This window comes from Oncorhynchus masou, chromosome 9, assembly GCF_036934945.1.
Source record: "Oncorhynchus masou masou isolate Uvic2021 chromosome 9, UVic_Omas_1.1, whole genome shotgun sequence".
NCBI lineage: Eukaryota > Metazoa > Chordata > Actinopteri > Salmoniformes > Salmonidae > Oncorhynchus > Oncorhynchus masou.
The window spans coordinates 76,368,272-76,384,513 of NC_088220.1; the positions used below are offsets into that span (position 1 = coordinate 76,368,272).

The 16,242-nt window shown below is 43.0% G+C and overlaps 1 protein-coding gene across 2 annotated transcripts; it reads left to right on the forward strand.

The window, feature by feature from the left end:
• Positions 1 to 236: 236 nt before the first annotated feature.
• On the forward strand, positions 237 to 14,809 carry LOC135546628 (amyloid beta precursor protein binding family B member 1-like). Of its 2 annotated transcripts, none has more exons than XM_064975212.1 (14): positions 237 to 454; positions 1,131 to 1,784; positions 1,933 to 2,141; positions 3,451 to 3,510; positions 3,868 to 3,944; positions 4,068 to 4,128; positions 4,315 to 4,461; positions 4,858 to 4,985; positions 8,876 to 8,990; positions 10,435 to 10,519; positions 10,609 to 10,704; positions 12,052 to 12,167; positions 12,280 to 12,456; positions 12,643 to 14,809. In XM_064975212.1, the coding sequence occupies exons 2-14, from the start codon at positions 1,148 to 1,150 to the stop codon at positions 12,796 to 12,798; spliced, it is 2,064 nt and encodes a 687-aa protein (XP_064831284.1). In that variant the 5' UTR covers positions 237 to 454; positions 1,131 to 1,147; the 3' UTR covers positions 12,799 to 14,809. The 2 variants fall into 2 exon arrangements, with proteins under 2 accessions (XP_064831284.1, XP_064831285.1); XM_064975213.1 differs by having other exon boundaries at positions 10,609 to 10,689.
• Positions 14,810 to 16,242: the final 1,433 nt, after the last annotated feature.

Sequence of the window (16,242 nt, forward strand, 5' to 3'; positions counted from 1 at the left end):
GAGTGGCGAAGCGGTCTAAGGCACTGCATCTCAGTGCAAGAGGCGTCACTACAGTCCCTGGCTCGAATCCAGGCTGTTTCACATCCGAACGTGATTGGGAGTCTTATTATGGCGGCGCACAATTGGCCCAGCGTCGTCCGGGCTTGGAAGTCATTGTAAATAAGATTTTTGTTCTTAACTGACTTGGCTAGTAAAATAAAGGTTACAACTTTTTTTTTACATCATAATAATCATAAGATGGTTGAGTCAGAGATCCATCCGTACGAGGCAACACATTGACAAATTCGTGATGTACGCCCCTCCACACCAAAACGTCTGTCACAACTCTGCACAACACCGCAGCATCAGCATCTGTTGGGAATCCAGATAAACGACCCATCTCCGCCTTCATAAATGATTGTGTAAATATGTAACAATAACGATAATATATTTGATCGAAGGACACACAGCAGAAGTAAGTAGATTTGGTAGCTAATGGTGCACATGTTGAATTGCTGTTATTTGTGTTCGTGTACCAATTATGGCCATATTATTATGGGTTGATGGCGGATTATGCATGTTATTTCAGATGGTCACCTAGCTAGCAAGGAGGCTAACGAAGCCTCCCAGCTTGCCTTTTAGTTGATTTAACGTTAGTTTGAACCTCAGCTGGTATGTTAAATTAGCAACAATGCAGTATCTAACTCTTGACATGGTCATGTCATATACATTGTTATTGATTGCTTGCTAAATTAGTAACTAGTGAGACAGCTAGAGAGGCCTAGCCAACTAAAATTAGCTAGTAAGTTAGCCAGCTGTCTAGCGTAGCGATGTGTCATATCTCAATGTAGCTAGCTAATGGCGCAGTTAACATTAGCTAACGTTAGCTACCTAGTTTACGAGCTAGCTATTTTCTAATTTCGATTTAATGAGTCAACGCTAGTTAGGCCGTGTAGCGAGCTAGCTTGCTAACATTACATTTACCTTGCTAACTTACTAACGTTAACGTTACAATGTCAAACAGTTGGCTAGCCAGCCAGGTCACTTGTCTCAAACTGACTCGTAACTAAACATTCGAGTGATCAGATGGGCAAAGGCATATCTTAGCTATCTATTTTCTCTCTAACCATACCCTCCTCAATTCCCTTCAGAGCTGCTGTATAGTACCATGGGTGGCCATGATGATGATGACGTATCTTATCATGTAGCCAACAACCAACATCAAGATGAAGTGCTGAAAAACAAATTGAATGACAGCGGCCTTTGGAGTGACCAAGAATCCACAGACGGCAACAATGCTAAGTGGGTCAAGGAGGGCAAGAACCAACTGAGGAAAGTAGCCGAGAAACATCAGGACCAGGACCAGAATGGGAACCAGGAGGACTTCTCTCCTCATAACACCAACGAGGAGCAGGAGGAGGAGCAGCAGAGGAACGAGGGGCAGACCAAATCTCCCAAGACCGCCAAGACCCTGGGCCTGAAGGAAGAAGAGCCCAATACCATCCTGAAAGAGTCACAACTCATCAACACCCTGGTGTCTGCAGAGGATAAAGACGATGAAGGCGAAGAAGACGACAAAGAGAAGGAAGATTCATCTGAGGCAGAAGAAGAGGCCGGCAGTCTTATAGAGGAAGAGCGGGAGTCCGAGCAGAGGGATGCAGAGGCTGAAAGAGAGGGAAGTGGGGTGGCTAGAAATCCCTGTCTGCTGTTCTCTAATGTGAACGGAACACCAAGTGATGAAGAAACCAACTGGTCAGCACTGTCTCAGGAAAGCATTGTTGAAAGCCCTCCAAATGAAAACAAAGGTATGGGCGTGTTTGTTGAAATCAGCTGTGTGACTGTTTTGTTGGATCAACAATAATGATTATTGTCTAGTCTAACATAACAAGTGCTTCTCAGGTTGCAAGCAACGTTAAGACACCTCGTTCTAACCCTCCCCTTCTCTCCACACAGAGTCCTTCTGGGACTCGGAGGCCTTTGAGGCGGACACAGACCTACCCTCTGGGTGGATGCGGGTTCGAGACACTTCAGGTACCTATTATTGGCACATCCCTACTGGCACTACTCAGTGGGAGCCTCCCTCCCCTCTGGACAAGGTGGGAGACTCCATGATGTCCTCCAGTATGTCCCTGGAGACAACGCCCTGTGAGGAAGAGCCAGAGGTGAGATCTAACCCATAGGCCTTAGGGATGATGTGTTTATTTTGCAAATGTATACATAAACTGATATCACATTTACATAAGTATTCAGACCCTTTACTCAGTACTTTGTTGAAGCACCTTTGGCAGCGATTACAGCCTTGAGTCTTGAGTATGCCGCTCCAAGTTTGGCACACCTGTATTTGGGGAGTTTCTCCCATTCATCTCTGCAGATCCTCTCAAGCTCTGTCAGGTTGGATGGGTAGAGTCGCTACACAGCTATTTTCAGGTCTCTCCAGAGATGTTCGATTGGGTTTAAGTCCGGGCTCTGGCTGGGCCACGCAAGGACATTCAGAGACTTGTCCATGAAGCAACTGCTGCGTTGTCTTGGTTGTGTGATGCTTGGTATTCAAGCCAAAGAGTTCAATCTTGGTTTCGTCAGACCAGAGAATCTTGTTTCTCATGGTCTGAGGGTCCTTTAGGTGCCTTTTGGCAAACTCCAAGTGGGCTGTGATGTGCCTTTTTACTGAGGAGTGGCTTCCGTCTGGCCACTCTACCATAAAGTGGAGTGCTGCAGAGATGGTTGTCCTTCTGGAAGGTATCCCATCTCTACAGAGGAACTCTGGAGCTCTGTCAGTGACCATCGGTTTCTTGTTCACCTCCCTGACCAAGGCCCTTCTCCCCCTATTGCTAAGTTTTGCTGGGCGGCCAGCTCTAGAAAGATTCTTGGTGGTTCCAGACTTTTTCTGTTTTAAGAATGATGGAGGCCACTGTGCTTTTGGGGCTTTCAATGCTGCAGACATTTTTTGGTACCCTTCCCCAGATCTGTGCCTCGTCACAATCCTGTCTCGGAGCTATATGGACAATTCCTTCAACCTCATGGCTTGGTTTTTGCTCTGACATGCACTGTCAACTGTAGGACCTTATATTGTCAGGTGTGCGCCTTTCCAAATCATGTCAAATCAATTGAATTTACCACAAGTGGATTCCAATCAAGTTGTAGAAACATCTCAAGGATGATCAATGAAAACAGGATAGATCTGAGCTCAATTTCGAGTATCATAGCGAAGGGCCTGAATACTTATGTAAATAAGGTATTTCTGTTTTCTATTTTGTATAAATGAGCTAAAATGACTTATGGGGTATTGTGTGTAGATTGATAAAGAAACATTTCATCCATTGTAGAATAAGACTGTAACGTAACAAAATGAGGGAACGTGGAGGGGTCTGAATCCTTTCGGAATGTACTGTATATGTTCTGAGAAGACTTGATCTATGCTCTCCCAATTAAGACTGTTTTGAGAAAAATGTCATGTTTTTGTCTGACTACTAGGAAACATGGGGGGACCTCTCTAACCCAGATGAAGGGACGAGTGATGGAGAGCTGTGGAAGGTAAGGGACAGCATGAATATTAATAAATACGAATGAGAATCAGGACATGGCCAAGACCTCACATTCAGGATATCCTTTAACACTGACAACACAGTAAAAAGAGAATAAGTTTTCTTTATGTCTCCGATTATTCATTGGAAAACATCATTTGAAACATACTCAATGTAAACCCTCCCAACAGATAAATCATTGTTATGTGGGAAATAGTAGACATGGAAGCAGAATTACTTGACATTTCATCGCTTCAACCGTCAATATTTCAGTTTTAGAAACAGAGTTTAGAAAGCAGCACATTAGGATTTTGATCAGCTTGGTGTTGATGAATTGACGAATTCATTGTCTTCTTGGTGATTGCAGGAGGGAGAGGTGGCATCTGACCAGAGCCTGAAGGAGTTTGAAGGGGCAACCCTGCGCTATGCATCCATCAACCTCAAGTAAGTCATGTGCTAGTGTGTTATGTGATAAGCCAATATCATTCTCAGCCAAAACACTCTTAAACCCTCCTCTCTCTCTCTTGTTCTTTCTCAAATGATAATGGACTGATAACTGTCTTATAGCTGTTCCCAATACGAGGAAGAGGAGAAACTTGATCCCCATGGCACTGACCTGGAGGCTAAGGTAAATTTGAAAATCACATTTACTCTCACTAAAACGTTGAGGCAGGAAGACTAGTCATCTGTCTGTCCCTTCCCTGTTAGCGTACATCTACTCTTCCCTCTCTAATTGGACTGCGTTTGTCGGTTTATCTCTCTCCCTCTCTCTGGCCCGTCCTGTGTTCTCTCCGGCCTCTACTTGCTATGGCAGTATTTTGCCGTGCGCTCTCTGGGCTGGGTGGAGATGTCTGAAGAGGACATGGCACCGGGAAAGAGCAGCGTGGCTGTCAATAACTGCATTAGACAGCTGTCCTACCATAAACACAACCTCCACGACACTGCTGGCATCTGGGGAGAGGTGAGGGAAGGGACTGGGGTGGGCTCTTCCTGTCTGGGGGAAGAGCCTAGTGATGGGGTTGATGTCTGGGCGAAGACCCTCTGTTTACCTTGCTTTGTCTTATTTTACCCAGCAACTGAAGCAATTACCTCTCACATTGACTGCTATTCCCTGCAACTGCTTTGTGTTGAATAATGTTGAATATCAGAGTAATTATAATCGTCCATATGGACCACTGCTTGGGAATGTCTCTTCATCTAAACCAGGATCAAGTCTAACAGTTGTTTGCTAGAGTATTATTAGTTGTAGCACAGATGGGCACATTGCCATGTAATTTGATAGATTGCTATGTCATTCAAATTGTTGTGCATGGTGGTGCTTCAGGAGGATGGTGATATGTTTGTGTTGTGTTACCAGGGTAAGGACATGCTGATGGTCCTGCAGAATGACACTATGAATCTGATCGACCCACTGGGACAGACTCTGCTGCACTCCCAGCCCATCGCCAGCATCCGCGTGTGGGGCGTGGGCCGAGACAACGGCAGGTCAGTGTCCACCAGAACAACCAGACGCTGTTTGTTACCACATCTGCACTACTGTGGCAGTCCGTTAAGTGGTGTAGCTACTTTTACAGGAACTCTTTAGAAATGGTACAATTTTATATAGTTTTTATTTAGTGCTTTTTGTTAGTTAATTGTCTATCTAGTCTCAGCAGTCCCCTTACTATTACTTCATGACCATCCACACACCTAATTAAGATATATTTGGCACTGGGAATTACATAATAGCTGGTAATTTGTTCCATTTTCTTAAAGGTTCAGAAATCGTTCCGCGTTGCTAAAATTCAAATAGTTTACCTAATTTCAGTTTGTGACAAAACAAGCAAGTATAGTGTAGAGCAGGTATTGCAATTCCGTTGGGGTACGCCAAATAAAAATGTGATTCACATTTAAAAAAACTTTTTTCTACACATTTTCAAACGGTCCATTTATATTTTCCAACGGGGTTATACATTTGGATGATTTTTTATTTTTTGCCTGAGTTGCCTCATTTCACTGTCATTTGTTTTTAACCATCTAGTGTTGAGCGAAATAACACAATGACAAATTACAAGTAGCCTAGTCAAATAATTCACATCCATTCACATTAACTGTTAATCTCTCGCAGGAATTCCACTAATGGTCTGTATGCAGCCAAACGTAGCTGCTGCTCATGTTGGGATCTGTACTGAAGGTGCAAAAGCCATGACAGGGAGACATAGTGGAGTGGTAACGCGCGTGCAAGCAGTTGCTCCCGACACCACTTGGGTACCATGCAAATCAAATCAAATGTTATTTGTCACATACACATGGTTAGCTGATGTTAATGTGAGTGTAGCAAAATACTTGTGCTTCTAGTTGCGACAATGCAGTAATATCCAACGAGTAATCTAACCTAACAATTTCACAACAACTACCTTAAGAGAAGAATATGTACATAAAAAAAATATATGATTGAGTGATGGTATAGAGTGGATGGTATAGAGTACAGTATATACATATGAGATGAGTAATGTAGGGTATGTAAACATATAAATGTGGCATTTTTAAAGTGGCTAGTGCTAAATTTATTACTTCAATTTTTCCATTATTAAAGTGGCTGGAGTTGAGTCAGTAAAAGTTGCAGCAGTCACTCAATGTTAGTGGAGGCTGTTTAACAGTCTGATGGCCTTGAGATAGAAGCTGTTTTTCAGTCTCTCGGTCCCTGCTTTGATGCACCTGTACTGACCTCGCCTTCTGGATGATAGCGGGGTGAACAGGCAGTGGCTCGGGTGGTTGATGTCCTTGATGATCTTTATGGCCTTCCTGTGACATTGGGACGTGTAGGTGTCCTGGAGGGCAGGTAGTTTGCCCCCGGTGATGCGTTGTGCAGACCTCACTACCCTCTGGAGAGCCTTACGGTTGTGGGCGGAGCAGTTGCCGTACAAGGCAGTGACACGGCCCGCCAGGATGCTCTTGGTTGTGCATCTGTAGAAGTTTGTGCTGCTGTGCCTTCTTCACCACGCTGTCTGTGTGGTTGGACCATTTTAGTTTGTCCATGATGTGTATGCCGGGGAACTTAAAACCTTCCACCTTCTCCACTACTGTCCTGTCAATGTGGATAGGGGGCTGCTCCCTCTGCTGTTTCCTGAAGTCCACGATCATCTCCTTTGTTTGTGAGGTTATTTTCCTGACACCACACTCCGAGGGCCCTCACCTCCTCCCTGTAGGCCGTCTCATCGAGAGGTTCTTGCTACCAAGGGAATGCCTGACGGCTTGAAAGACGTTTTGGTGGTTCACTTTGTTAAAGCAAAGTCTCAGAACTCTTGTGTATTTTCTGCATTATGCAGTGATATGAGCAGCGACCATGAAAAGCTTTTACAACATACAGAAGTGTGCTGGTTATCAAGGGGCAAAGTACAGTTTTTTTAAAATCGAGAGACGAGCTTAAAGTTTTCTTTACTGACCATCATTTTCACTTGTCTGACCGCTGGCATGATGACGAGTTTCTCACACGACTGGCCTATCTGGGGGATGTTTTTCACGCCTGAATGATCTGAATCTAGGATTACAGGGACTCTCCACAACTATATTCAATGTGAGGGACAAAATTGAGGCTTTGATTAAGAAGTTGAAGCTCTTCTCTGTCTGCATTAACAAGGACAACACACAGGTCTTTCCATCATTATTTGCACACAAAAAATCATATGAAGTCAAGCTTACGGACCATGTCAAATGTGATATAGCGAAGCACCTGAGTGAGCTGGGTGCGCAATTACGCAGGTACTTTCCCGAAATGGACGACACAAACAACTGGATTCGTTATCCCTTTCATGCCCTGCCTCCAGTCCACTTACCGATATCTGAACAAGAGAGCCTCATTGAAACAAGCGGTTCTGTGACAATTGAATTGAATCAGAAGCCACTGCCAGATTTCTGGATTGGGCTGCGCTCAGAGCATCCTACCTTGGAAAATCGCGCCGTTAAGGCACTGATGCCCTTTGTAACCACGTACCTATGTGAGAGTGGATTCACGGCCCTCACTAGCATGAAAACTAAATACAGGCACAGACTGTGTGTGGAAAATGAGACTCTTTCCAATACAAACCAACATTGCAGAGTTATGTGCATCCTTTCAAGCACACCTTCTCATTAACCTGTGGTGAGTTATTCACAATTTTTGATGAACAAATAAGGTTTTATATGTAAGATGGCTAAATAAAGAGCAAAATTATTGATTATTATTTTGTTTGTGCCCTGGTCCTATAAGAGCTCTTTGTCACAACCCGGATCATGGGAAGTGACAAACTCACACTCATTATTATGTTTACTAAATGTAGTGTGTGAGTGGCAGGCTTTCAATGACGTAAAAAAAAAAAAAACATTTGAGAGTGCGCTGACCCTGGTGCTAGAGGGGGTACGCAGCTGGAAGTTGAATGTTTGAAGGGGTACGGGACTATAAAAAGTTTGGGAACCACTGGTGTAGAGAATCATTGTACCATCTAAACCGCAGTGAAATATATTTTCCATAACTAAAAGTATTGTGTTTCCAGCTGTTTGAAACTGGGATACAAAACCGAATATAAAAGATGCAAAAACGAAGCACGGGAAGCATAGAAATGGAGCAAATACAATAGATCTTGCCGCTTCTTAGACTTGCTTTCAATCCGAATGAGATGTATAACTCTTTTCTATGTGAATTTGGTCGAATCTACCAAATAAGTTACATATTGCAACTTTAGGTATTACTCAAACATTAGTTTTCATGCTTTAGGGTCGAGTTTTCCCATCCTAGACCTCTGGATATTGGTCTGTTTTCCACTTATTTGCCCATTTAAAAACTGTTTAAGGCTGCATGTACACAGACAGCCCAGTTCTGATCTTTTTTCATCTAATTGGTCATCAGATCTTTTTTAGAGCTGAACTGATTAGTAGAAAGACCAATTAGTTAAAAAATTGTCTGAATTGGACTGCTTTTGTAAATGCAGCCTATGAGTCCAATGGCATGCTCAAATACTGCAACCCTGAGACACCACTGCCCTCTGGTGGGTTGTCCATCGTATTGCAATTAAATTTACTTTCAAGGCATTGGCATTCACTTAATATCAGAAATCCATTTTCGACTGGTGTTTTTGTAATAACTGTGATTTAACTGTTCATGATTTATTTTCATGCTGCATTTTGCTGCTCTATACAGGGAAAGGTATTGTACACATTTCTCTTTATGCTCTCATGTCCCATGGTGTTTTTCCTACATATAGTTTAATTGATTGTATTGTCATATCTAACATGATTCATTGCAATAATTTTTGTGTTTTCAGTTTTTCTTGTCTGTTGCTATCATTCAATTTAGAGAAATGCATTTGGTTCATGTACAAATATGTAAATGGTGTACTTTTCTGTATTTGTTACAACAGAGACTTTGCTTATGTCGCGCGAGACAACCTGACCCAGGTACTCAAGTGTCACGTGTTCCGCTGTGACTCACCTGCCAAGAACATCGCCACCAGTCTGCATGAGATGTGTTCCAGGGTGATTCTTCTATGTCTCCTATGTCACATACACTGCTGGTCCAAAGTTTTAGAACAGCTACTCGTTTGTTTTTGTGTGTTTTTTTACTGTTTTCTACATTGTAGAATGATAGTGAAGACATCAAAACTATGAAATAACACATGGAATCATGTAATAACTAAAAAAGTGTTAAAAAAATCCAAATATATTTTATATTTGAGATTCTTCAAATAGCCACCCTTTGCCTTGATGACAGCTATGCACACTCTTGGCTTTCTCTGAACCAGCTTCACCTGGAATGCTTTTTCAACAGTCTTGAAGGAGTTCCCACATATGCTGAGCACTTGTTGGCTGCTTTCCCTTCACTCTGTGGTCCAACTCATCCCAAACCATCTCAATTTGCTTGTGGCAGCCATGCTGGTTAAGTGTGCCTTGAATTCTAAATAAATCACACCATAACACCCACCTCCATGCTTCACAGTGTGAAATACACATGCAGAGATGATCTTTCCACCCACTGCATCTCACAAAGATACAACGGTTGGAACCAAAAATCTCCCATTTGGATTCCAGAACAAAGGACAGATTTCCACTGGTCTAATGTCCATTGCTTGTGTTTCTTGGCCCAAGCAAGTCTCTTCCTCTTATTGGTGTCCTTTAGTAGTGGTTTCTTTGCAGCAATTCGACCATGAAGGCCTGATTCACACAGTCTCCTCTGAACAGTTGATGTTGAGATGTGTCTGTTACTTGAACTCTGAAGCATTTATTTGGGCTGCATTTTCTGAGGCTGGTAACTCTAATGAACTCATCGTCTGCAGCAGAGGTAACTGGGTCTTCCATTCCTGTGGCGGTCCTAATGAGAGCCAGTTTCACCATAGCGTTTGCGTGATGGTTTTTGCGACTGCACTTGAAGAAACTTTCAAAGTTCTTGAAATGTTCCAGATTGACTAACCTTCATGTCTTAAAGTAATGGCCTGTTGTTTCTCTTTGCTTATTTGAGCTTTTCTTGCCATAATATGGACTTGGTCTTTTACCAAATAGGGGTGGTATACAGAAGATAGCCCTACCTAATCACAACACAACTGATTGTCTCAAACGCATTAAGAAGGAAAGAAATTCTACAAATTAACTTTGAACAAGGCACACCATTTAATTGAAATGCATTTGAGAGAATGCCAAGAGTGTGCAAAGCTGTCTTCAAGGCAAAGGGTGGCCATTCGAAGAATCTCAAATATAAAATATATTTTGATTAAACCCTTTTGGTTACTATATGATTCCATATGTGTTATTTCATAGTTTTGATGTCTTCATTACTATTCTACAATGTAGAAAATAGTAAAAATATAGAAAAACCCTTGAATGAGTAGGTGTTCTCAAACCTCTGACTGGTACTAATATACTATTTCCTGTGGAATGACTCATTTCATGATGACTTGACCATGTCTTTCTCTCTCTGTACATTCAGATAATGACAGAGAGGAAGCTATCCAAGCCATTTCTGAGCAGGTACAATTATGACCAGTGCAAACCCATGGAGATTCCTGCTCAAGGTAACCCCTATGATAGGGTTATAGAGTTAATTTTATAACAGACATGCAACACTAGACACTAACTCCCTTCACATTTTCTTCCTCTGCAGAGTTTCCCGTTCCAAAAAATGAGAATTTCCAACGTTTCCTTGTGTATTACCTTGGTAACGTACCTGTGTCCAAGCCTGTAGGTAAGGGACGCATGGGTAAGAAAATCTTTAATTTACTTAGTTATGTAAATACACTATATATATATATACAAAAGTATGTGGACACCGCTTCAAATTAGTGGATTCCTGCCACACCCGTTGCTGATAGCTGTATAAAATGGAGCACACAGCCAGGCAACCTCCATACTCAAACATTGGCAGTAGAATGGCCTTACCGAAGAGCTCCGTGACTTTCAACGTGGCACCAACATAGAATTTGTCAAATTTCTGCCCTGTTACAGCTGCCCCGGTCAACTGTAAGGGCTTTTATTTTGAAGTGGAAACGTTTACGAGCAACAACGGCTCAGTCGCGACGTGGTAGGCCACACAAGCTCACAGAACATGGCTGCCAACTGCTGAAGCGCATAAAAATCATCTGTCCTTTGTTGCAACACTCACCACTGAGTTCCAAACTGCCTCTGGAAGCAATGTCAGTGCTATAACTGTCAGACGGGAGCTTAATGAAATGGGTTTTCATGACCGAGCAGCCGCACACCATCCTAAGATCACCATACTCAATGCCAAACGTCGGCTGGAGTGGTGTAAAGCTCGCCGCCAATGGACTCTGGAGCAGTGGAATCGCATTTTCTTGAGTGATGAATCACGCTTCACCATCTGGCAGTCTGACAGGCGAATCTGGGTTTGGCGAATGCCAGGGGAACGCTACCTGCCCCAAATGCATAGTGTCACCTGTAAAGTTTGGTGGAGGAGGAATAATGTTTTTCATGGTTCAGGCCCCTTAGTTCCAGTGAAGAGAAATCTTAATGCTACAGCATACAATGACATTCTAGACGATTCTGTGCTTCCAACTTTGTGGGAACAGTTTGGGGAAGGCCCTTACCTGTTTCAACATGACAATGCCCCTGTGCACAAAGCAAGGACCATACAGAAATTGTTTGTCGAGATCATTATGGAAGAACTTGGCTGACCTGCACAGAGCCCTGACCTCAACCCCATCAAACACCTTTGGGATGAATTGGAACGCAGACTCTCTCAGCCAGGCCTAATCGGCCAACATCAGTGCCCGACCTCACTAATGATCTTGAGGCTGAATAGAAGCAAGTCCCTACAGCAATGTTCAAACATCTAGTGGAAAGCCTTCCCAGAAGAGTGGAGGCTGTTATAGCAGCAAAGGGGGGGACCAATTTCATATTAATGTCCATGATTTTGGAATAAGATGTTTGATGAGCAGGTGTCCACAAACGTTTGGTCATTTATATCTGTGCAGTAAAACATCTGGCAGTTCTCTGTGTGGGACTGTGTTTTGCTTCACTGCATACATGGCTCCTCCCATGCAGTTTACCTTGAGGATACTGTTAACAGTAGAACGTTCTTGTCTCCTAGGTGTGGACACAATCAATGATGCTTTGGCGGCTGCAATGAACAGCACAAGGAAGCAGGATTGGACCCCCGTCTCTGTCAACGTGGCCCCTGCCACTCTCACCATCCTCACCAGAGAGGTAGTTACTAACTAACCCATCCACACCGTCATCTCTGTTACACAGAGTATTAGTAGGGGTCATGTCAGAATGGCTCTCTCCTGACTGTGATGTGTCCCCTTGTCCTCCCCAGACTGAGGAGGTCTTGTCAGAGTGCCGGGTGCGGTTCCTGTCTTTCATGGGTGTGGGGAAGGATGTCCACACCTTTGCCTTCATCATGGCCGAGGGCCCCGGGGACTTCATCTGTCACATGTTCTGGTGTGAGCCCAACGCTGCCAGCCTGAGTGAGGCGGTGCAGGCCGCCTGCATGGTGGGTCACCAGACTGAACAGTGGACTCCATTATGGATTATTAAGTGCTCTAGAGAGACTGGATGATATGTTGTCTATAATATAGAACATTTCATGAATGCCTGTCAATGTTTCCTTGAATAGTATTGATGAGTTTTAGTGTCTTTACTGATGGAGTCCTGTTGTATGTCTGTGTTCTGTCCTCAGCTGCGCTACCAGAAGTGTCTGGACGCGAGGCCTCCCAGCCTGGGCTCCTGCCTGCCCACTCCCCCTGCTGACTCCGTGGCCCGCCGGGTCAGGATCGGGGTCCAGAGTCTGCTGGGAAGCTTCAAGCAGTACAGGTCAGGGTCCCAGTCCCCCTGAGCAGAAGAGAGAAGATCTCCCCCCCAGTAACACTAACCCATCACAGCAGCTCCAGCTTACTCCTCTCATTCTCCCTTTCCTATCGGACTTGCACTCTTTTTGGCCTTCCTTAGAGAATGTCTTGTCATTAGTGTATGGCGTTATATGTAACTGAGGAAATGCTTACTTACTAGTGATTTCAAAGTACGTTTTTCTCTACATCTACTGTATAACTCTCCTTTAGCTTTGTACTCAAACTGAATGAGCCCTGACAACTACCCGTTGTTTGTTCTGTTGCTGGGATGTCATCTGTTTGTCACTATTTTTGTGTTTTAGCAGAAACCATGTCTGACAGGAAGTGTTCGTATGACGGGATGTAAGTACATGTTTCTTCACAGTAGGAGGTTAGGACGTATTTAGGACGATTCCACACAGAAATACATCTAATTTCTTCCTCAGTGCAATTATGGTTGAGTCATGGGGCCATGCTTCTCCAAACAGTAACACCTCTTTTTCTACTGGTGTCTGAAGAAGGTCGTGCAATCACGGTCGGGAACCTAGTATAGTAGTCTCCTGATGTTTGTTTTCTACCATGTGGATACCCTGTACACTCCTCAGCCTTTCTACTCCTGCCCAGATGAGCTTCTCGACACTAGCCATCTTAGAGCCCAAGTAGAGTGTGTTGTAGTCTTCCGTTAAATAAGTGTAGAATCATGTGCCACGTTGTAGTGAACAACCACTGATTTTAGGGTATGCTGGAGTTGTTTCCCATACATTTTCATGAACATTTGCAAGTTCAGTGCTTGTGTGCAATAATCAATCTTTCCTGTATGTGGTATTGGTAGAATGGCTTCCATAGGCTTATATAGCAGCACACACTGTGCTGTGGTTTCTTTAATGTAGGGGCCTGGCTATGTCTGACTAGTGTTTGGCCAACAAAAAGAGCCAATGGTGAAAATAGACTTCTGGTCATGAATAAGTGACCTATAAAATACAGCATCTCAAGGCCTCGGTTTTCCATCTGTTAGTCAACCACAGCTTTTAACCACCTCCACTGAATAGTAGTGTAGGACCTCACCACACACTGCATGTTTTAATAGCTTAGAGGAATAACCAGGATCATATCTGCCTGCAGCGGTTTAGTGCTGAACTCTTAGTTATTGTAACATACTAGATGTGTGCTACTTCATGGTAAAGATGCTGAATTCTGTACCTGTTAAGTGTTTGTAAGGCTTGTCACTAGCCTATATCCGTGTCTATCAATATATATGCTTGTAGTAGATTAGTTGTCACTGTCAGGTCCTTCCCACTGAGTAGCTGAGAGCAGGTCCGTATCTGTCTCCCTTAGTCACCGCCCTGGGACAGGGATAACATTGAGAGGATGACTCCAGTGTTTTAGGATTCTGTTCTTCCACTTTTTGCTCTGTTTGGCCCTGGACACTCTTAAGTATTGTTTGTATACATTATCATGGACACTACTGAGGAGCTGTTGCGCATTTTTGATTATTGATTGTATTAGAGAACATTTTTATGTTTAAAAAACGAATGAATTGTGTTTGTCAAGTATTTAGTGCAATAGTTATTTGACCTATAACTAAATAAAACTTGTAAAATATAGAAACACTATCTGAAATTAGACTAGACACTATAGTACTATAGATTGTATTGTATAATACTGTAGATTGTATTGTATAATACTGTAGATTGTATTGTATAATACTATAGATTGTATTGTATAATACTATAGATTGTATTGTATAATACTATAGATTGTATCGTATAATACTATAGATTGTATCGTATAATACTATAGATTGTATCGTATAATACTATAGTGTATCTTTTGTCACCGCTCACTTATCATTGTGCTCTTTTTTCTAATTCTGTTGTGTTAGTACTTCCAAGGTCAACATAAAAAACAAGTGAGTGTTTGAACACTAGTTTATTAATTTATTTCACAATTTATGTAAATTAGGTGTATAAAATGTATCTGTATATAAAAGTCCCTGCACAATAAATAAATGTGAACATATCTTGTTTTTGGTGTTGCATAGTTTTTTTGCACAATTTGCATGGTTTTGGTGTGATGTGACTGAGTGAAGCCATGTGGATTGGAGAGATTGTATTCCAAAGAGCAGTTATTAGATTAGATCTGTCTGTAAATTATGTCTCCTTTCGTAACTGGTGGCAGAACCACAGAAATCCTCATTTTTCAATCAATGGATTTTTTCTGACAATTCCTGGCAATCCCATTAAAATGAAAGAGAAGCCAGGCAGGCTGTCAAGTCCTTTTCATATGTATGAAACCTGCTGACATTGGTTTTACCATATGTATTGTGAGAGGCGCAAGAATAGAGATAGATTGAGGACTCATTGTATCTGTGCCATTATAGCTTCTGTGACAGCCTCAAGGGCGCTGACCATGCTATCTCCATTTTGAGGTAGTCCATTTTCTTCACGATTGGCTGATCCCTCCCGATGACTCAGTTGGACATGACGCCAACGGGTCACCAGGATGGTTTGGTTAATGAAGTTGGAAGTCCCACCCAGTTGACTACATTAAAATTACGGAAGCCCTCAATGGCGCTGCCTATGCTAATACGGCCTTTTGGCCAATAAAGGCCTCTATCATTCTCTGTGGGGGCAATTACCATGCATGAATACCATGCAGAGGTCACCCCATGTCATCTGTTTATTCATGATTGTATGCTGCCCCCTCCTGGTGTGTTCAAAATGCCCAGGGACAGAGGCTGGATATAGGCTGGTTATTGTTTCCGCAGGAGATGATTTGGGGGATGAAAGGATACTGTATATAGGCTGGTTATTGTTTCCGCAGAAGATGATTTGGGGGTGAAAGGATACTGTATATAGGCTGGTTATTGTTTCCGCAGGAGATGATTTGGGGGTGAAAGGATACTGTATATAGGCTGGTTATTGTTTCCACAGGAGATGATTTTGGGGGTGAAAGGATACTGTATATAGGCTGGTTATTGTTTCCGCAGAAGATGATTTGGGGGTGAAAGGATACTGTATATAGGCTGGTTATTGTTTCCGCAGGAGATGATTTGGGGGTGAAAGGATACTGTATATAGGCTGGTTATTGTTTCCACAGGAGATGATTTGGGGGTGAAAGGATACTGTATATAGGCTGGTTATTGTTTCCACAGGAGATGATTTGGGGGTGAAAGGATACTGTATATAGGCTGGTTATTGTTTCCGCAGGAGATGATTTGGGGGATGAAAGGTGCACATCAATTGGTTCAGGCCCAGACGGGTAATGGACTCTTCGTCGATACGAGGATATCTCTCCTTTTCCCTGCCAGCGGGACTGCACTGCTGTGGGACATATCAAGGGCTTGGTGGTAATCGGGTCCTTTTTTAAGGGATTGGCCAGCTCCCCGCCCCATTTACGCTGTGGATTGGTTGTGTCTTTGGGGTTTTGCTTGTGTTCCCTTGTCCCTCATG

Coding starts and splice junctions, on each gene's coding strand:
- LOC135546628 (XM_064975212.1), top strand. CDS start 1,148: ATGGGTGGCCATGATGATGATGACGTATCTTATCATGTAGCCAACAAC. Junction 2,142..3,450: donor CCTGTGAGGAAGAGCCAGAG/GTGAGATCTAAC, acceptor TCTGACTACTAG/GAAACATGGGGGGACCTCTC. Junction 12,168..12,279: donor TCACCATCCTCACCAGAGAG/GTAGTTACTAAC, acceptor TGTCCTCCCCAG/ACTGAGGAGGTCTTGTCAGA.